Source organism: Poecilia formosa, unplaced genomic scaffold, assembly GCF_000485575.1.
Source record: "Poecilia formosa unplaced genomic scaffold, Poecilia_formosa-5.1.2 Scaffold39, whole genome shotgun sequence".
Classification (NCBI taxonomy): Eukaryota; Metazoa; Chordata; class Actinopteri; order Cyprinodontiformes; family Poeciliidae; genus Poecilia; species Poecilia formosa.
The window spans coordinates 1818895-1840631 of record NW_006799978.1 but is presented as its reverse complement, the minus strand read 5'-3'; the positions used below and the strand labels follow the sequence as shown (position 1 = coordinate 1840631).

At 36.7% G+C, this 21737-nt stretch overlaps 1 protein-coding gene across 1 annotated transcript in view; it reads left to right on the top strand.

The window, feature by feature from the left end:
• rxfp1 (relaxin family peptide receptor 1) overlaps positions 1-21737 on the top strand; it is a 107775-nt gene that overhangs the window by 30795 nt on the left and 55243 nt on the right. Inside the window, exon 3 of the mRNA XM_007551033.2 lies at positions 19154-19237. Within this exon, the coding sequence (XP_007551095.1) occupies positions 19154-19237 (84 nt within the window). The remainder of the gene's footprint in view (positions 1-19153; positions 19238-21737) is intronic.

Sequence of the window (21737 nt, the reverse complement as noted above, 5' to 3'; positions counted from 1 at the left end):
TCCTTAACAAAAGGTCTGCTGACCCCGTCACTGAATCCAGTGTCAAAGCAAAGCTTGCTGTCTTACTCTGATGTGTGGAAACAGGGTTACATTATGACAAATGTAGACAATTTTTTTCTTGAGCCTGACGGTAAACCTAACTCTCTATGAAGTGACAGATTAGCTAATTTATTGCATGTGTATCAGCAGAAAGTAAACACTTGTTTCTCAGCCAGTTTCTCTGGATTGAAATGATTAAAGTAAGTGAGCTGCTCTAAATCTCTCAAACATATTTTGAAGGTGCATGGATCGAAACCTAATCTCCTAAAACACAATTCTGCTTGTGTTGAGTGCTTTGTTGTTTCTATAGTGAGCATCTGTAGATTTGTTATTTCTGTCTTGTTTTAGCTCCTTTTTTTGCGTAATATCTCCAGTAATAGCTTTTCTCTGTCTGCTTGTCTGAAGCATATGTAATAATGGTGAAAGCTTCCATAAATATTTTTAGTGTTTTAAAAGCTTTAGGTAGGTTTGGCACTTTATATTTATATTTTATTGAAATGATCTAATTCACTTCCACCATTCCTGATATTTTTAAACATAATGCATCATGTATTTTTATGTTTGAATGCAAGAAATAGGCCAGTTTTAAATTGAGTGTTGCTTTTGTTCTTCTATTTGTTTAATGCATCTACAAATTCAACTATAAATTTCATATTAACTTTAATTAATTACCACTTTCAGCATCATGTCACAAGAAAGTGAAATTGTTGAAAGTGTGAACGCTAACTTTTTCTGTTTTAAAAAACTCTGTTCCTGCTGAAATGTGATTTTATTTCTCTCTGCCTCTGAGTGACTCAGCTTGTTGATGTAACTCCAATCATAGCAGGTTAATCCTCAACAGAAATATGATGCATAAAGCATCTGACTCATTTACAAACAAATGAAACATTAGAATACTACATAAATATAAAAGACCAAAGATTTTTTTATAGGAAGATGTCTTGACATATCAGTTTCTAATGTCATTATTTTATCTCCCCAAAGAAAGTGATTTAATGGTATTTGTACAACAAATTTTTTTTTCTTTATATATTGAAACAAAACAAAAACAAATCCATGTTTTCTAGCCAAGATTTTTTTTTTTTCAATTTGATTGAAATAAACTTCAATGAGTCTGAGGAAAGTTTGCCTCAAGCCTTTTTTTATTTTTTATTTTTTTTAGCTCTGATATGTTTGAGCCAGTTTCAAGTCACACCCCAGCACATCAGAGATATATCAATTATATATTATATAGGCTTTGACTAGTCCCAGGACTTTTCTTTTCTTAATTCTCAGCCATTTCTTTGTAGCTTTTTTGGTATGTTTTGTGCATTGACATGTTCCACCTTCCCAGTTCTGATTCAACTTGTATTTTACTGACAATCACACATTTTTCTAAAGCACCCTTCTATGGTATAATTTATGACTGGTTCTCTGCAGTAAAGAATCCCAAACTCATGTCACTGCCAGCTTCTCATTGCTGCAGCTCCAGAGTTGAGAAATGCCGTTCTGATATCTGATATTTAGTTTAATTAATTCAATTTATTTAAACAACAATCCACAATAAATTACATGTGTTGACAATTTTTGTTGGGTTTTGATGCCTTTACTCATTAGTGACTGAACAGAGAAAAGCAGAGAGAGGGGAAGCCATGCAGTGAATGGCCCGGGGCCAGGAAGTGAATCCATTTCAGAGCTAGCAGTCATTATCGCCGGGGTCCTCATCACTCTCTGTAAAGTCACTGGATAAACATCAAACTTCATCAGCATCTGGCATAATGGAAAGCCAATCAAATTTCAGAACACCATCTCAGTTGGAGATACAAAAGAAGGCTGTTTGTTTAGTTCCTCAACTAGCAGATGACTTGGTCAGAACAGTAATGTGTTCTTGTTTTGTAGATTGGGTATATTTAGGGATCAAATGGGCATCAGAGGAATACAGTCAATTAATCAATTATTAGCTGAATAATCAATGAATTGGTTACAATTTAAGGATTCAGCATGTAGTGAGTGGGTCTTCTTCAGTGTAGACAAAGCATCTGCATAGCTTAACATGAGATCAAGTGATGTTATTATTCATCACTGAGCTGATAGAGTTTTGCTTGGGTCAGCTCTGAAGCAGTGGTGCATGTATGAAGTATACAGTGGCAACAATCATACCATGTAATTGTGCTTTTCACATTGTTTAAAACTCAATGTGAAAAGCAATGCTGAAGCATTTTTCACTTAAACTACGCATCGTCCTGCCCTCTGGAAGACAGACATGCAACAGAGAGACAGGATTATTTGAAGCCCTTATGTTAAAATTTCACCCTGTTCCTGCTCATCCGTCCTTGCAAATAAGTAATTGCTTGAATTTGGCATCAGAGGAAACAAATGATTTCTGACGACTTCGTGTTGAGAGCACCTTGATTGTAGATTAAAAGGCATCCCCTGTCAGTTTTGTGATTCCAAACGGCTGCTGTGCCAACAATTTTAGGTCACACCTGTTGTTGGAGATCACATTTTGTGCGCTTTTTTCTGCATCTGAAGTTAATTTATCTCATTTACTTTGCGCTCGTCCTGTTTTAAGAGCTCAGTTTTCTTATTCAAACTTGTTTGAAAGGCACAAATGGTTGAATGTGACATTAGCAAGCAGAAAGTAAAACTTTGCATGATGCATCGTGCCTCCTCAAATAAAACTTTAAATGGCATCGGAGCTACATCACAGCATTCCCACAGACCGTCTTGCGGCTCCCGAATCTCTGAACCAGAATGCCATCATTAGTTTTCCAATTATTGGTTTGATTGAGCATTAGTCTGTTGGTGCTTTTTGACTTGTTTTTGTAATTATGAGCACACAACAAGGCGCACAGTAATCTGCTTTGAAGCCAAAGTTCAAAGGGACTCAATAAAAATGTGATAATTTCTCCTTCACACTTTATCAAACCGTGGAATCACATTAATGGTTGCCGTCTGTTCTAATTAGACTGTTGACAGAAAATAATATAAGCTAAGTACAGATTTTCAACAGCTGGGATAAATAAAAAAACTGAAATGAAATTCTTTGGAAAAGAAGTATAAAGTCTTTACTGCTCTGTGTTTTCAGTTCATTTGAAAGTTTGCTTCATTTCACTATGAAATTTTACTATTGATTTTTTTAACTCTGACAAAAAAAGCAAACTCCTAATTTGTTCATTGTCTTTCAATGCATCTGTGGAAACTTTGCAATCACTGTTCAGCAGCAGTAATTAGGCTCATATGAACCCATAGCTCTTCACATCTGAAAGTCATGAATATTTATTTTTCATTTTTAAAGCAGGTGGAGAGTTCCCCCAGTCCTACCCCATTTTGGTGCAGATCATTTACATGTCTGAAAGTGTTTCATGCTTAGGAATATGGAAGCCATGTTGGAGAGGGGGATTTTACATAATGCCATCCATTTGAACCTGTCATATTTCCAAAGTTTCACTTGTTAAAACTTTTAGAAAATATTTTAACACAAATACCCCTATACATTAATATATGCATATTTGTCTGATGTTACCCAAGCTGCAAGTGTATCTATGAGCTGTCATCTGCACATTAATTTAGCCACTAAGCAGATTTATGCTCCTGCTCTCTGCACAGCCAGACATCAGAGTGCTTAAAACACTGCTCACTCTTTGGAGGAAAAATTGGACATATTCTAAGACTGTGTGTCTTGGGAAGTATTCTGCATTTTGTAGACGTCTGTCAAATACTTAAATCTGTATGTCAAAATGTTCACATTTAAATATATGATCTTACAGTGAACGATCTCTGTGGAGATCTGTTTTCACATATACAGTGTTAAATTGAAACTATTTTGTAACTGCATGTTTTACAAAACAGTACAAGAATGCCACCATATTTTTTTACAGAATAGTATATGGTGCAATAATTTAAAAATCATGTGGATTTTTTTCTGTGCAGAAAAAGAATGTACTATTGGCCAAAGATGGTCTGTCCTTCAGGTGTTCACTCAAACCAGAATGATCTAGGCCAGTCAGCTTTCCTGCATCCCTCTCAGGTTTAGTGTCAGCTTTTGTTTTCCTATTCCGAGGGGCTCATTGTGTCATTTCCTCACGTATCACTGAATGCTACAAGGCTTTTCTGTGACATTACTTTGATTGGCACCTCTTTGGAAGGAAGGCCTGTGTGCATGAACAACAATGCATCATAATTCAGGACCAGCACAAGCTTGTCTGTTTTCTCATTCAAACTTCACGTGATCCCGTGCATCTCCACATGAGTGCTCCCGAAATCAGATACATGGCTTTTTGAATACCTTTTTGTTTTATTTTCAAGTCCTAAAGCTCCCTGTGGCGCCTCTAGAACAGAGATTCATTGATTTCTGTGCATGCACCCGTCATAGAGCCCTGCTATGTTTCTGCATGAAAGCTCTGTTGCATCATAATTGTTGGGATCAGTTATTCTTTGAAGTGGCTCTAAAGGTTGCCAACATCGTTGTACATAAATAAGGTTCTTTTAAGGAAAAAATGTCTCTTGCACTTTGGATGTTTGTAAAACATATTTATGCTCCCAATTCTCTCAATATTACACAAATATTGTTACTATTTAGATCTAGAACGATTTGATAAAATAATGTTCAAATAACTTAATGAGAGGGTTAGTCATATGTTTAATGACAATTATCTTTTTGGCAGCAGTGTAAATATTCATTGGTTCAGATTTTGTGATTTAGTAAATGAGAGAAAAAAGATAACATACAAAAACTAGAGAATATATGACTGACAAATGAGCAAATGCCAAGAGAAAAAAGGATTGAATAACTGTCAGAAACCCTGGACATCACTCCTGACCACAAAGCCATGCTCTTTCCACACAAAAACAATGGTGGCTTCAGATATGAGCTCAATACTTCCTCCTCTATCCTTCAGATATTTAGGGATTTCTAAAACCACAACTGCCTTGAGGTCAATTTTATTCCCTGCAGGTTTTAATCTGTTTTCCTCCCTTCAAATTCAGACCTTTGTGGTTCAAACTTACGTTTTCTTAAAAGGTTTTCATGTGAAGTCGCTGCAGTTATAGGTTATTTCTGACCTAACAACGACCTAAAGAGAAAGTAATTATTTAAAACCCTAGATGATTCAGTTAACCGTCATAAAACCAGTAGATTTACTCAAATGTTTGTTACTTAAATTTCAATATTGAGACGTTCTATAAAGAAAAATTCAACAAAAAAACCCAATTATATACAAGTTAAAACTTTATTCTCAAGTCCTTGAGTGACTTGTCAAGATTGCAGTGAAAAAGGAATGTCTTTTTTCAGATTTCTTCTGTTCTTTGTTTTTTTTTGTTACACTTTAATGTTTCAGTGCATCAAACAAAATCCAATATCAAACAAAATAACTGGACTAAATGGAAAAAAAATGCAGTTTATTATGTATTAATATATAAACACAGAAAAGAAGCATTCAGTTTTTAAGCTCCACTTTACGCTGCCTAAACTGTGAGTTCCTTTAAATCGAGGCTAAAACCCACCTGCTGAGAGCTGCCTTTGACTAATAATAGGTGAAACATTGATTAATCTATTTTACTATATTAAAATATTATTAGTGATTTTGATGATGGCATTTGATTAAATGTAATGTTTATTGCTTGTTTTATAATTGGTCATTTTATTATGTTTTTATCAGGTTAAATATTTTGAAATGCCTTGTTGCAGAAATTTGCAGTACAAATAAACTAGACCTATTCCAAATGATTAAATAATCAATCACTTTGGTAATTGATCAATTGTCCCATCCATTCTATTTTAGTGTAAGCTAATTGACACACTCCAAATTCCTCATAACATAAATCTGGTTTCTCAATTGTGACATCATTAATTTCATTGTTTGTTTCTACTTCACTGTTTTACCTTTAGTAGTTTTAGTTTCATCATTCTTTTATCTTTCTGGGAAATAAAACTGACTTTAGATGCAGAAAATATGGACGTGTTGCATATACTTTACTCTTTAATTTTTCCTGGATCATTTGCCTTATCATTGATTGGTGAATTCCAGACCAGGCTGCTGTAGAAACGTCCTCAGACATGTTTGATGCTGATGAGTCACAGTGACGTTGATGGTTTTGTTTCATCTTTCAATAATCAATGCAGATTGATTTTAGGCTCTGTAGCACTTTTCAAACCAAACACTGTCCACCACACAACTTACTGCTCCTCCTGGTTAAATGAGAGTAGCGGCCATTTTAAGAGGCACTGTTGGAATTTGGGATGTTTATAGAAACTAGAAGTTCACAGGTTAAACCTGAAAGAATCAATGTCTTGACATTGTTGTACAAAAAAGCTTTTAGCCAATTAACTAGATGTTGTTTGTGTCATTTTGTTTTATCTGCTTATCTTGTTTATCTGAGCGTGGTGCTATATGAATAAAACATGCTTTGTAGCTTACTTTAATAATTTATACGAGGCAACTTAGGCCTTGTTTATAAAATATTTTCAAAACATTTCCAAAAAAAACTTGCATATGCACAACAGTAAAAATGCTCCATGTCCAGATGGAAACGTTGTTGTTGTCCCTGAGCCTGAGCGCATAAGTACAGATAACGTGACCATCACCATCGTTTCCAAAGTTTTTCAGTTTATGCTTATAGACTTAATCAGTTCCACTCTGCAACTCATTGTCAAACCTTTTGTGTTTTTGTCCTGCCTGAATGCTGCTGCTGTGTAAGTGAGAGGCCAAAAATCAACAAAACATTTGATTTTTTTTACTGTCCTGGCGTTGTCATGTAAACGGGGCCTCTGTCACTTTGATGGCCCATCTCTGCCAGTTGTATTAAATAAAAGAAGAAAGATTACTTCACCACAGTGATGACACAATCTCTCTAGGCTTTAACAACTGACAAATACAAGACATTTTGCTGTCAACGGCCCTGGTGAGGATTAATCTGAACCCCTGGTCGTCTCTCTGAGACTTATTTAGTGCAACTGAGCATAACCTCAAGACAAAATGTTCGTGGACACAGAGTCTTTATTACACTTTTAAAAGCCCTTCAAATTTTGACAGAACTAGGGTAAACGAGACAAAAGACAACCTGCTAGCTGATAGTCAAAAAACCTGTCAGAGGGGACAACATGGTGAAATGTATCTGTAAGCTTCTACATCATACTGAGGCGTAGCAGATCATGCATCTCTGCTCAGCTACTGCCAACTGTTTCTCATCAGGAGAAGAACAAAAACCAAAATAAAACGGTGTAATACTTCAACTCCATTCAGCCTGCAAGTCTCTGTACCTAAAATATGTTTGAATCTAGAATCTGGTAAAGATATTGATATTTTTTCACATTGCAACTAACAGACAACAATGGAAAGACTGACACAACTGCAAACCTACCTAGATATGGTTTATTGTTACCAAGTTATCATTGTGGGTCATAGGAGGGCTGGAGTCCATCTTCATCAATCATTAGGCAAGAAGTGGGGAGCAAACTGGACAAGTCATCAGACCACCGCAAGGCAACACACACACAGGATAAACAACCATGCCTACATTGTTTACAGTAATTGTTTACTGTGTTTAGAGTAAACAGTTGACCTGAAAGTCATGTTTTGAAGAAGCCAGAGTAACAGGAACATACAAACTCCATGCAGAAAGACTCTAGGCAAAAACTTAACAACTAAAACCTTCTTGCTGCAAGGCAACAGTACCATCATCTGTGCCCCATGTTGGGGCTACCATGTGCAGCCCCAACATGGTAAACATCTCTACCTATGCTAGCATGAAAGGTAGGGTTCTCACCAGAGAAGCAGCCAAGGGGCCCATGATATCTTTGGAGTTGCTGCAGTGATCTCCAGCTCAGATGGGATAATCTGTCAGCAGGACAACTCTCATCATGGATGCCACAAACCTGGTCTTTATGCAAGAGCAGCAGAAAGAAGGCAGTATGCCACAACCCATATCGGGGGCACTGCCACATGAGGAGGATGTACCTCTAGTCAGATTAGATAAAACAACTTTTTGGTCAAAAAAATGAAACTGCACACCACTCTGAACACACCAGAGGACAGTAGCGGCGTTATGCAGTGGTTTTGTTTTTCTTATGGACGGGGAAACTGATCAGACTAATGCATACTAATGTGTTAGAATGACCCAGGAAAGTCCTGACCTAAATCAAAGAAGAATATTTTGTGAATTTTAACTTTAGACATCTTCTGCACATAGTTAAAGCTTGAACTATGTTGTAGAGGTAGAAAGATTGTTAAAACCCTGGTCTCTCGAGCTTCAAAGCTGGTTGAGACACATCCTACATCCTGCAGCAGCAGGTGGTCCTTCAGAATATTGACTTGGATAAGCTGAACAGAACTGCACACCATGTTTCTCAGACTGAGTTTCACAAAGACATGGATCACTTCCCTTCCACTACACAATGATGCACTAGTTTGTGTTATTCTGTCATATTAAGTTCAAATAAAACACTGAAATGTGAGGTTGGAAAGTTTCAAAGGTGTAAAATCCATAAAAAGAGTGCAGCTTTACTTGAACAGAAAAATATATTTGCATTATGATGAAAACAACTTTGCTCCCAAAGTGTCTGATTTGTTCTTAGTTATAGGCTGAAAGAGTTCTGCACTAGTTTTTATCACAACCTCACACATAATCAATTGTTTCCATTTTAGAAATGCCTGCAGATGACATAAACAGAGTCAGCTTAATAAACAATAACAGTTTTCCCTTCTTATCATAATCACCAAGCAACTTTACTTTTCATCTGTGCAGCACATGCATAAACAACTTCTACCAAAGCTTTTGATGCAAGAATGAAGACAGAAAAAATGTTTACAATGTCAACACCATTCAATTTGATAATCGATCTGCAGAGCTGAGGCATTGTGATCTAAAAGGAATTGATCATTTGAGACAATTATAAACCATCAGGAAGCGACTTGCTCCCAGATATTAATGCTCACTTTATAAGATTCTGTAACTAAACAACATTCTTTGGGTTGGAGCACAACTTAATAAATCCTAAAACATTTTGCTACCAGACTCCAAACAATGAATCAACAACTTGCTCATTCGTTTTCCATAAAATTGGCATCACATGAGTTATTCTGTTGTGTTTTCAGGCTGATCTTTTGCTTTCTGCAGTGCTGTCAGCAATAATCCTTTCTAAGGTTTTTCTTCCAGAAGCTACAGAAATGCAGGTGCATCAATTTTCTGCAGAAGCTTCATAACGCTGACCATGAAGCTGCAGTGCAAGTGGCAAATGAGCCCATAAATCTAAGTCCTGCCCGAAACCCCATAACCAAAAGGCCATAGTGTTCGATGACACAAGGAATTATCCACTGCAGAAAAACTGTTCCTGTCTTTAATTATAGGGGAAGTCTACTTCATTCAGTGCAGAGATACCATGCTTCATTGTTGATGTATGCTTATGACCTGTCTCATTCAGAGTTCAGTGGGAGGTTTTGTGTCTCATCTGTTATAATAATGCACTATTGTGCAAGTTGGCCCTTAACACAAACTCAGAGTTAATTTGTCGTTATGGTTACCCACATGATTATTCTGGGCTAAATTCAAAGTCCCAACAAAACTAGTGCTTCATCATTCATCCTTAAGTTTGTGACATTTTGCACCAATTAACAAATCATTCTTGGCATCCTGGAGCATTTACAGCCTGGCCTTTGACTCTGTATTTACATGTTTTCTTTTCCCTGTTGCTTGTTTTCATATAAACATGTTTTAGATCAGGGTTGCTCCAATCCTTGAGAGCTGCTGTCCTGCAACTTCCCTTCTCTTGCGTACATGAATTAAATTGATTTGCCATTGCCAGACCTCTACAAAGCTGTATGACATGTGGATGAGGGTATTCAGCCATTTGATTCTGTTGTTGCAAAAAATATGCACCTCAATGTTACAGGAAGACACTGAATAAACAACCATGTCCAGGCACACATTTGTTCTTAAGGGCAATTTAGAGTTGGCATTCGATCCGACATAGATCTGTTTGCTCTGTGGGAGGAAGCTGGAAGACTTATGAAACTGAACTTAACTTTTCTACAAAACATAGTTTTTTGAATACTCTTTTTCTCTTAATAAATGACATCAGGATTTAAAAGCTACATGTTGGGTTCAGTGCAACATGAAGCTGTTTGAGTAGCTGCCACTGTAAATTTATTCTGCTGGTGTTCAGAAAGTAAATCTGGAAATGTCTGTATTTAAAAATTGTGTGGTTATTGAAATTTTAACATGTGGAGGAACAATTATTACTGCAAGTATTTTTTTTTTTTTTTTTTTTTTTTTTTTACAGCAACAAGAAATCAGCGAGAAAAATAATCGAAACATCGAAGCAATCCATTAATCAAAGTTGATTAAGAATATTATTTTTTTAGGTAATTTCTATAGAACTTCGACATGTTTCCTCTGATTATATATTTTTGGGGTTCATTGCCTCAGCCAGAATCTTAATTTTACTCATGTTCTAAAGCATTTGGATCACAGCAAACTTGTACTTAATAGAGCGACTGCGTTTGTGTAATGAACGATTTAAATTTCACACCATTACTACATTATCATGGTTGTGTATGCAGCCTCCTACCTCCTTTGAAGCTCAGCTCCTTTCTGAATGATGAAATGATAATTATTATTCTAGTGCGCAAAAGTTAAAGGGCAAGGCTTCACTGTCAAACATGAGCAAATTGTTTAGCATCATTAGATATAATTGAATTATTCTTTTGAAACTAATTCTGTAAATGGAAAGATTAAAAATATCATTTTGGACCTTCAGTTCTGAAAGAACCCCACATCGACATGTTGAGTTGAATTACACAATTATGTGTAAAGTTTAATAAAGTTATGGAACTTTATGATGGTGTGTTGAAAATTTAAAAATAAAAACAAAATGCCCAATAACAAAGTTTTAGCTGGCCAACTGCCCAGCGTGAACCAAACTTCTCATCCGTTGACCCCTGCGAGACAGCAGCTCCCCCAAAATCCTGCATGAGTTAACGAGTGTAGACCATAGATGGACGGATGGAGGACCCCTCTTCAAAGCTCTCTACACACTCATGTATGTCATTGCACTAGTATGATCCTACATTAGGAGTTTGGACGTAACGCTGCCTGCACAGTGAGAAAAAACTCTCCTGTATCCCTCACACTAAACAATGACCAAACCATTCAGTGGAAACAATGCATTATGCTACTTTTGGAGGACAATGGATTTAACTTTGCAAGAATAAATGCTCAGCAAGCTCCAGCCCTGCTGAAACAAGTCAGATTAGCTTAAATTTCCGCCATGTTGGATCAGTCAGGGTAACTGTAAGAAAACCTTTAGATGTGTCCAAATGGTTGGTGCTGATATTTTTAACCTCAAGTTGTTTCTATTGGTCTAAAATTGAGATATCATGGATTTTTCAGGCACATAGTGCTTTTTTCTAGCAGTAACTCTTACCTTCAGTTATTGAAAACACTGCATATATCAAATATGGCTTAAAATAAGTTTGACTTCACAGTTTGATGCGTTAGAAATCAGGCCTCTGTCTCTTTAAGAAGCTCCTGCTCTTTCAGACATTCTGCCTTCAACACATCTTCACAAGAATGTTACACCATTATGCCGTTTACAACCGTTATTGGAGCATTGCACTGAGAAGTAGTTCCTATGATAAGTTAGGCAGACTCATAGGTGTTTGCTAGTGGCTGCTGCTGCTAGTCTGGAGGATCTGTGTGAGGAAAGTAAGTAGAGAACGGTTGCTCTGTGAGGTGGAAACTGGGCTGGAATCTGCAGCTCCAAAGAGGAGAAAATAGTCACCAGATTGAATTTATGTGGAAATAGTCAGCGCTTTCAGTTAGCAAACATGCTGCTACTGAAGATTTCGGGATTCCTTAAACATGAAAAAATTGAAGCAACACTCCAGGTGTGTGTTTTCTGATAACATAATGTAACATGATGTAAAGCTCAAACATGCTGATTTTATATAGTAACCCTCTTTAGGATTTGCTATTTAAGATGCCACACAACATGAAACCATTAATTCCATTTGATGACCTGCAATTTAATTTGCAATAGCATGCATTACTTGGCATGAATTATTTTTATCATAAAAATAATTCATAACCGGCTTCACATTAGAAATTATTACTATTTTGGATGAATGTAAAAACACATCTGTAGCATTTCAGTAACTGTAACTGCAAACAGCTTTTGCCTGTTATGTAGTTTCATTTTGTATATTTATTAGTAGACCATAAGCAGCACAAGGGCACCTGCATCAAAGTTTCCCTTTTCTACTTTAAATACTAGAAAAGTCAGTGATGTTGTTTATTGGGTACAAATTAGCCTGTTTCATATTAATTCTGCTGGACATCACCTCTTCACAAAGAGGACATCTCATTGATGAGACCATGATGAATTAGCATCTCAGTTGGAGGGAAAATGATTAAAAGCTTCAATAGAATTTTGGATGCATCCTCAAGAGCCTCCAGTAGCTATTCAGGCTGAAGACCCATTTGGAGGATGACCAAGTTTTAATTAGTACATCCGTAAATTGAACAAACATGCTTATTTATTCATAACAAATGTGAGATGTAGCACAGACTCATGAGTTGAATGAGCTCCCTAGTTCTTTTCTGTTAAAGCGAGGAGGGGTGTCGGCCCTGGAAGCAAGTTGCTCTGAGTTTTCGCTGTCAGCAAAGCCTCATAACTGCATTTCTAAGAGTTTGAATGGAGGGCAGGTTGACTCCTTTCTTCTGCTTGTCGCTTTTTACTGAAATGCTCCACATTATCATAAAAATAAATGACAAAAAAGTCCAAATGGAGCAAATCACACTTACCAAATTCTAATCCAAACATGGATTTCCAATTTGATAGAATTTCTTGAAAGAAACCCTTTTTTTACCTTTGAAAGACAGGGAGCAGTGGGGGAAGTTTTTCTGTATAAAACGCAGCCTTAGGGTTGACGCACCGGTCAGCTCTGTGGTGAAAACAAGCTTTTTCCAGTTGTACCAAAATCGAATCCATTTTGTCCAGGCAGGATTTTGAAAAGATCATTCATATCATTGTTGTCGGACACTTTGAGTATTGATTAAAACTGTATTCTGGTGTAAGAAAGGCTGATTTTTCTCATCTTCAGCTTGTTCAAAATACAGCTGATCATTTTCTAACTGGATCACAGAGGCTCCCTGGGTGTTAACAAACTGCCTTTAAATTCTCTAAAGTTTTTAAATGTCTTAATGGATCTGTCAAACTTGCTTCCTGATGCACACCTTCATAGACTTTAAGGAAGAGTCTGCAACCTGCAGCTTTGGAGCTGCAAGTGGCTCTTTGAACCTCTCACAATGGCTCTTAACGTTGGCTAAAAATTATAAAGAACTACAAGAAAGAATTGCATTTTCTTGTGGTTCTGCTCTTTATAGAGTATCCAGGAATAAATAAGACTACTTAATTGAATTTATGCATCAGAAATCTGTGTGGTCTTCTGAAATAACTGTTGTTTTATACTGTGCAGGAAGAAGTTACAGTTAAAAGTGTATGTGAAGTATATAAATTATATTTTGTTATCACAATATCAAGACTTTAGCTGGCACTAGTTTTGAAACGGTCATCTTCTATCCCTTAGTAACCAAATAAGAGTAATCCCAGTTTAATGAATAAAGAAATCAAGCAAACATAAAATAATTAACTACTGAAAGAGAAGTTCCACCAGAACTGAGAAAGGAGCATCAGAGTAATAATATCTGATTAGAGGTTCGGTTTTTATCTCCAGATCTATCGGCGTCTCTGTAAGGATGTCTCTGAAATGCAAGGGTTTTGCAAGTGAATTGAGTTCTTAATACCCGTCCTAAATCTGAGGGAAGATTTGGAGGAGAGGAAAAGGAGAATTCAAAAGAATTAATGAGCTCAAGGTGATCCATGAACTCTCTGCTTTATCAGGAAATCAAACGCCTTCCTTGGTGACTGTTGTTATGATCATTTCTCAATAAACCAGACTGGATCCCTGGACCTTTGGTTCTTACTGTTGCCTTTTCCATCACCACTGACACTTTGAACAGGCCTAAAGGTTATTCTGGGGAAGGTAGTAAGGGGTGTCTTATCTGGCTCAGGTCTCCGAAGTTATGCAGAGTAGAAAGCCCTGCAAACTAGAGATAAAGAAGAAAACGCTCCTTAAGAAGTGTCAAAGTGAAGCTGAGCACGTTGAAGTGTAGAGGAAAAACAAGACGGAGCTTTGCTGTTGCTTTAAACAAAGATTAAAGTCTAAAAAAGTTCAGCAAACAAAAAGCAAATTTTTTTCTCTGCCGAATGCTGAACAGGTTGATCAGACTTGATAAATCCAAGTGGGCTGTTTCTTGTTCTGTGTGGCTTAGTCTTCCCAAACTGTAGTCAGCATTAGAGAGCTCACAGATGTTTCTCTGTTGTAAAGTCATTAGGCACTGATCCCAAAAACATGTGCTCATGGGAAATTAGACAATCAAAGCTGAGCCCCCCCCCATCATTTTTAGAGAGGCAGTTCTGAAACACCAGATAAGAACTTTCTGGCTAAACAGCAGCCTATCTGTAAGTCTAAATGTGTTATTATAAGAAAAATATATGCAAAAATGCATTCATTTCAAAGCTAACTCTGTTTTAAACTATCAAAGAGATTATTAGCTTAGCGACTATTGTTTTGACTTTTATTGAAAGTCATAAAATTAATGAGAGACTACATATCTGCCATAAACATTGTATTTGGACATGTTCACATTCTCAGGAAATGAATTTGTGGGAAACATGATTGATTTTAGCCCAGTTTAATATCCTGATGATGTTATTCAGCAAATGTTTTGGCCAGAACAAAATGCATACATGTGTGTGCATAAGTTTGTAAAACACAGTTTACTTTGTCTCCGCAGAGCAGATTGGACAGTAGACAGTTGTTCAGTAGTGTGCAGCAATAGGTGTGGGAGGGGCAGTGCTTTGCTGCTCTTTGCATCCAGGGAAATCTGGTCCCTCTGAATGCTGCATTGTGTTTCTGCTGCATCTTTAAACCATAGCAACTGCAGCTTGGATCTTAAATTGTGATGAGCTGTGCAATCGATGCAACAGTTTTGTAAATTTATCCACATTTCTATTCAAACATGGGTTAATAGGAGAGACGAACTCAGCCCTGTGTAAATATAGTTGGTATTTTGCTTTTGGAGGTGAAGAATATGGTTTCTGTTCAAACTACAATCTTTTTTATTGATTTATTTATAATCAACCCTGAAGCCAACATGTTTAGTTTTTTTCTGAATGCATTTCCTTTCCCAGAGCTGAATGAATTTTATAGAAGACAGTAAGCAGAGTCTCCCTGCTACGCAGGTGAAACCAGGGAGTCTCATTGTGATCACTTTAATTTTCTCAGTAGTTTCCATGTCACTGAAGTAATCTGAATTATTCTGAGCAATCTATGAAAGTAACTGATTTTGAGTCTTAACGACTTGAAGCTGATAAACGTTATATAACTGTTAATCTGTAATATTTCTATACCAACGGCAGCTTTAGATGTCTGATGTAGCACAAATGTGAATCTAAAATTGCCTGAGAAAAAAGATAGTACACTGACTTGAGGATTAATTTCTGGCTGATTTAGCAAATTATTGTAAGCACCGCGTTTCCTAAAAAGCAAAGAAATGCTTCTTAAAATAACCTGTGTGGGGTTTTCTCTGGAGCCTGGATGTATGTGAATAGTGTGCCACAGCAAGATGCATCTGTTTTGTGAAATTCACCATCAAGGAGTCAGGGAGGCAAAAAGAGGATGATTTTTATATAATTTGTGTAAATGCAGTTTTACATGTTAAGGTGTATTCAGAAAGCTGTAACTTGCTCTGAGAAACCTTTATGAGATGATGAACCTTTTGATAACATCTGGAAGAAATGAAACCTTACAATGACATTTGGGATCGGAACATTGGCATTTGAGGTTAAAGAGTGAATAACAACTTCTTGGAATAAGAGTTCTTCATCCTGATCAGACAGAGAGCAGTATTCAGTTCAAAGTAAAGAGAGATTTCTAGTTTGATTAGAGTCTGAACTCTTGCATTAAGTTTTGACTTACTGATTCTGATGGTGGTCGTTGTTTGTTTTATTTTATTTATTTATTTTTTTTCTGATGCTGTTAAATGTTCACCAGAACACCACAGCTTGGTACAAACCTGGTAGCACAGTAACAACAGATGAGCCATGATGCTCATCAATGTGGTTTCAGTTGCTAACATGATCAGAAAAGTTTCCACATTTTGGGAATGAAGCAGAAGTCACTGGAAAGAGTTTGGTGCCAAAGTTTGCAAAAGTTGTCTCGCTTCCTACAAACTCGACACGACTATACTGATTAAAAACATCAGCTGTGGGGAAAAAAGGAACAACTGAATGACTTTAACCTCAAGGTTTAATTTCTTACTCTACAATTATGTTTTTCCAAGTGATTTCTCTTTACTCCTGACAACCACTGTTATTTAAAAGTTCACAGCTGACACTGCCCCTTTTGAACTTTACCCAGAAATGTAGATTTTCCAAATTGTCAGGCCAAACCCATAGTCTCTATATGTGAGAAAAGGTTAAATGGGTTCCTTAGATAGCAGATTGTGAAACATTTTGCATTCGGTGGTGTTCTGCACTCTTGTGAACATGTCCATGACATTTTAGAAGTTATTATTCTAGTTTATCCTTGAGCAGTTAGAGTAGATGAAGATACACCAAAGTGGTTAAAGAGTATGCATCTGGCTGCATCTGCTTCTGCATTGTAAAGCTCAAACATCATACACATTTTTTAAATGAGCTAGTAGCAAGCATGTGTGGGAACACCATTATTATTTGGATTCAATTAATTTTCATGAATTTACAGCATCTGTTGAAATTTAATTGGGTAAATGTACAGCAGATTGCCGTCATACCTTTCTGAACATATGCTTTTCATTTGCATTTTGAAAATATAAAACAGGAGCCGTACATATAAAATGTGTTTTCTTGTTAATTTTCTATTTTTTGTATCTTTCTAAAGGTGTTTATTGTACATTTAAGTTACAAAATTAAGTAAGTTGACTGCTGTTTTGCATGTCCAGGATTTCTCTTTTTTTTATTGGATTTTAGTCCTTATTCATTTACTTTAGCAATTCAGATTATTTTGCTTCCTTCTTGATACGGCTTCAACTTTGCAGCTTTCTGCATCTCTTAAAGGTAACCAGTAATACTGATTTTGACATCTGCATTTTACTCAGGAAGTTAAAACAAACGGGTCCGGGTGTTTTGGCAAGAGAAGCTTATCAGGGAACAGAAAACCTCCACAGGCGCTGAACTGGGACAACTCGGGTCATCATGAGTTCGGAAGAGGAAAGAAACATTTAAAGTTAATACCTCCTTTTGTTTCTGAACAAAATCTAAACAAAAATGGCTTCAAATTTTATTCTAATTTTTAAAAATCAGCTCTTAATTTATTGTTTTAGGTACAGTTCATCATTTGCATCAATCCTAAAAACACAAACTGATACCATTTATTGAATCGCCAAGAACTACAAGGAGAGTTTCAACTGCAGTAAAGAAATCTTTAGCACACTCTAAGGTTGCCACCAGTGCAAAGTTTGCTCAGGAATGTCAGAGGACGTGCGTTTCTGTTTCTGCACACACCCTAAGACTTTTACATGCTGGACAGTCAAGGAGGACAGTAAAGAGTCACTTCTCTCCCAGAGTAAAACATAAAGGATAGACTGACATTCTGCAGAAAGGAGCCAGATTGCGCTGTGGAGGACGGGGATAAAATTGTTTTCCACTGTGAACCGCCCTTTAGACAGCTTAAGGCATCTGGAAAAAGAATTATCTGGAGAAAAGGCGATCTCGACAACATAATGGAGCAGGCCCACAAAAAATGGCCTGAAAAAGATGAAAACATCCCCCAGCAGCAACTTTTCTCAACAATCCAGACTGTTAAGTGATGAACAATAGTTCCTCCAGCATGATGCAGCACCTACCTTAAATGATTGACTGAATAACAGACTTCTGCAGCACCTGTGGCCAGGAAGTAACTTGAATCAGGTGCACTGGAGCAGAGACATCTAAGTGCTATCCCACACCTCATCCAAAGCCAAGCAGTCACATGGTTGTTAGATTTCTGTATTTTCACAAGCAGAACAGTATGTGTACTGTTCTGCATGCTGTATATACATCATGCCCTAAGCACTGTATGTAAACTGTCACAGCAATAACGTCTCTGCAGACAGCCTCTACGAAGAACAACGTTGCAATTTCCATCCAGGAATGTTTAGCCATTTGACAATCTTTGTGAGTATCTAGTGAAGAATCATGCAAATGTCCGTAATTCATCACCATGTCTCAAAAACGCTCTTCAAAAGTATTCATGTCTCCTGCAGAAACATAAGCAAAATAGTGGACATGGACAAGTTGAAGCAAAATATCAACTTTGCTGTTTGAGAGTTTATCTGCATAAAGTACGTCAGTAAACTTCTAACCAATCACACAACACATTGCACAGAGCTCTGTATGAAATGGTTTGACCCAGGTCTGGTGTCTCTAAGGAAGAGGATGAGGACGTATCCATGCGAAGACAGTTACACAATTTTTGAATGACATTTTGACTCTTTAAATGAAATATGGGAAAACCTTAAAACATGGGACAGTGAGTCCTGAACACAACCCATCTATTCCCGCTTATCTCTGCAGGGGCTGGTGTCTGTCTGCAGCAGTACATGGCTAAGGACAATTTAGATAAACCAGTTAAGCTCACACTAATGTTTTGGACTATGAACTTCAAACTCCAAACCAAGACTGTCTCGCTGTAAGACAGCAGTGCTACCAACTGTCCCTTCATGCAAACCAGGTTTGAGCGCCCTAAATCTCAATACCAGTGAGAATGTGTTGTGTCCCTTTGCAGGACGTTTATGTAACTTTCAATAAAAGCCTTTGAAAGGTATTAAATTTTGATCACTAAACTTCACTGTACAAGATCTTAGAAAAAGCACTAACACTGAATGTTCCTGAGTCTGAAACAAGCAGCTGGATGACAGGAAAGATGTGGGTTTAAATAAAACAAGATGAAAGAAAAAGGTATCATTTTATTACTTTCCTTAGCTGACATGAAAACAATTTTGAAGGACAAATAATGATTTCCATTTTTTTTTTGTCATTTTTCTTCTATTTCAGGAGACAATAATGGATGGCCCCACCTTTTTGATAAATATTTTGGCATGCCGAGTCATAATACCAGGACCAAGTCCAACGTGTGCTGTAAGTGTTCTCTAATGTTTTTAAAGCCATTCTTTACACAGAATGAGGTGAGAATATGGTGTTGGCAGGGTTTTTGGAAATGTGAAGAACACAATTATGTGTGTCATGTATTGTTTTAGGAACAATATCGGTGTGGGTGCAGACAGGAAAATTGCTAGATTTTTTTGCAAATTTTAGCCATTTGTCAGAAATCTTTACTCATGATATGTTAACTTCTGAAAAGAAGAAATGCAGCCAGATTTAGTTGAGACACTCAGGATTTAATGATAGTTCTGCTGCAGATTCCTTTTGTGTAGGTTTTTATTCTGTCATTAGAGCCCACCCGTTGATGTCGGCTGTAAACTGTTTTTTTTTTTTTTTTTTTGCATTCTCCCCAAAGTAAGTACTCAGTTTTTCACAATGTGACCTTCACAGTAGGAGGGTGTTCTTCCTTTCATCTCTGAATGTCTCTGTTTCCTGCCACTGGCTTATTTGTGAGAAAAAAGCAAAAGAGGGGGAAAGGATTTAGGGAGAGTAGGTTTGCTTTGGTGTTATTGAATGTAAACCCATTCTGAATGTGCATCATGCCTCAACCCACGTTATTCGCTTCAAAAATCTCCACTAGCAATGGAAACTGACTGCAGAAAATACAATTACCCAATCACAGCTCTGGTGGTCTTCAAAGCACCTCTTGTCATGTTTAAGAAGGTGCATGTATTACACTTTAAACCCTTTCATTTTGTCCATTAAGCATGAGCATCAATCCAGTCTAAAGGAAATCTCTCTTAAATGAGTAACAAAAATTAGCTTCGAGTTTTAGGATCAAATTTTTTACAGTTGAACATTCAGAAAATCTGAACCGCTGAAGCTTTTTATCAGTAAACTTCACACAGTCTGAGTCACATTTAACACCAGGAGCAGACTGGCAATCTTTCTACTTTGGTCAAGTCTAACAGCTTTCCAGTGTGGTACAGTGACCTGCCTGGTTCATTCATCAAAACCGTTTGAGTGCCTCTAGGAGAAGAGAACGTGTGTGTGTGTGTGTGTGTGTTTGTGTGTGTGTGTGTGTGTGTGTGTGTGTGTGTGTGTGTGTGTNCCTGCCTGGTTCATTCATCAAAACCGTTTGAGTGCCTCTAGGAGAAGAGAACGTGTGTGTGTTTGTGTGTGTGTGTGTGTGTGTGTGTGTGTGTGTGTGTGTGTGTGTGTGTGTGTGTCACAGCAGTGTGTGAACACCACACAGTCATATTTACTGCGATATGCTTCCTGATGAGGCTCATTTGTTAAAATAAAAATACTTTTTTTAAAATGACAACTTTCAAGCTGGCATTAAGCATACTGTTAGTTAAACCCACATTTCTGTGTTATATATTTTTTTTTTATTGGTCTAAGGTAATATTCTAATATTTAAATGTCAGATTTTCAGTGCTATAAGCAGAACGTCATCATAATTAACAGAAGTAATGACTGGAAAATAACAATCTGTGTGTAGTTGATTTATATAATGTTTCACTTGATAATAAAGTTATAAAGTTAACATTTTAATTTATTGGGATGGGTCTGTATATGTGTATATATGTGTGTGTGTGTATATATATATATATTTAAAGCTGAGGTAACAGGCAACATGAGCAAAAAAGTCTTTTCATGTACTGTACATGAAATGTACTGTTCAAAACAGTACATTTTGCTGTACAAAAGCTGTGCTTTTTGTACAGCAAAATGTACAAAAGTTAAAAGAATTTGAGTTGATGAGCAGTAAAATATTAAAATATGTTCCTTCTAAATCTACTGCAAAAATAAACTCACTAAAAACACAGGCAGTCTGATATTTTGCCCATCTTTCAGTAAGTGTAGTAAGTGTATGTGTAGATACACATACATACACTACACTTACTGTTCCATTTATGCTTTTTTATTTCCAGTAAAATATGTATTTGTACTTGACGTCTGTACGCTTGTGATTCTGAAAACAAAGCCTGACAGCTGAGAGAGAATCTTACAGGAATTAATGCTCTGACTCCTCAAGCCGAGTTTGCAGCTGTGAAAATCTCTTTCCATTTCTTGAATGCTGGACGTAGTTTTTTCCCTGACCTGTCTGCTCTCTTCCTTGGTCTTTATGATGCTGCTTGTTTTCTAATGTTGTCTGAAAACCTCTGAGGTCTTCGCAGAAACGCTGCATTTTATTAAGGCAATAGGTCACTCTGGATTTTCTTTAAAATTATTTTTAGGGTGAAATTGGTCTTAATACAAAGCATGACGGATATTCCGGCGTAAAATAATTGAAAGGAATACATAGTTGTCTTTCCACTTTCTATTGGTTTAACTCTTAAAATCCTAATAAAATACTTTATGTTTTGTGGTTGGAATTAGGACTGCAACAAAAACTTATTTTAGTAATTAATTACTCTGTCGATTATTTATAAAGATGCCTAAAAAGAGATTGTTTTTACCATACCAACTTTATTTATAAAGCACTTTAAAACAACCACAGCTGATACAAAGTGCTGTACATCAAAACACA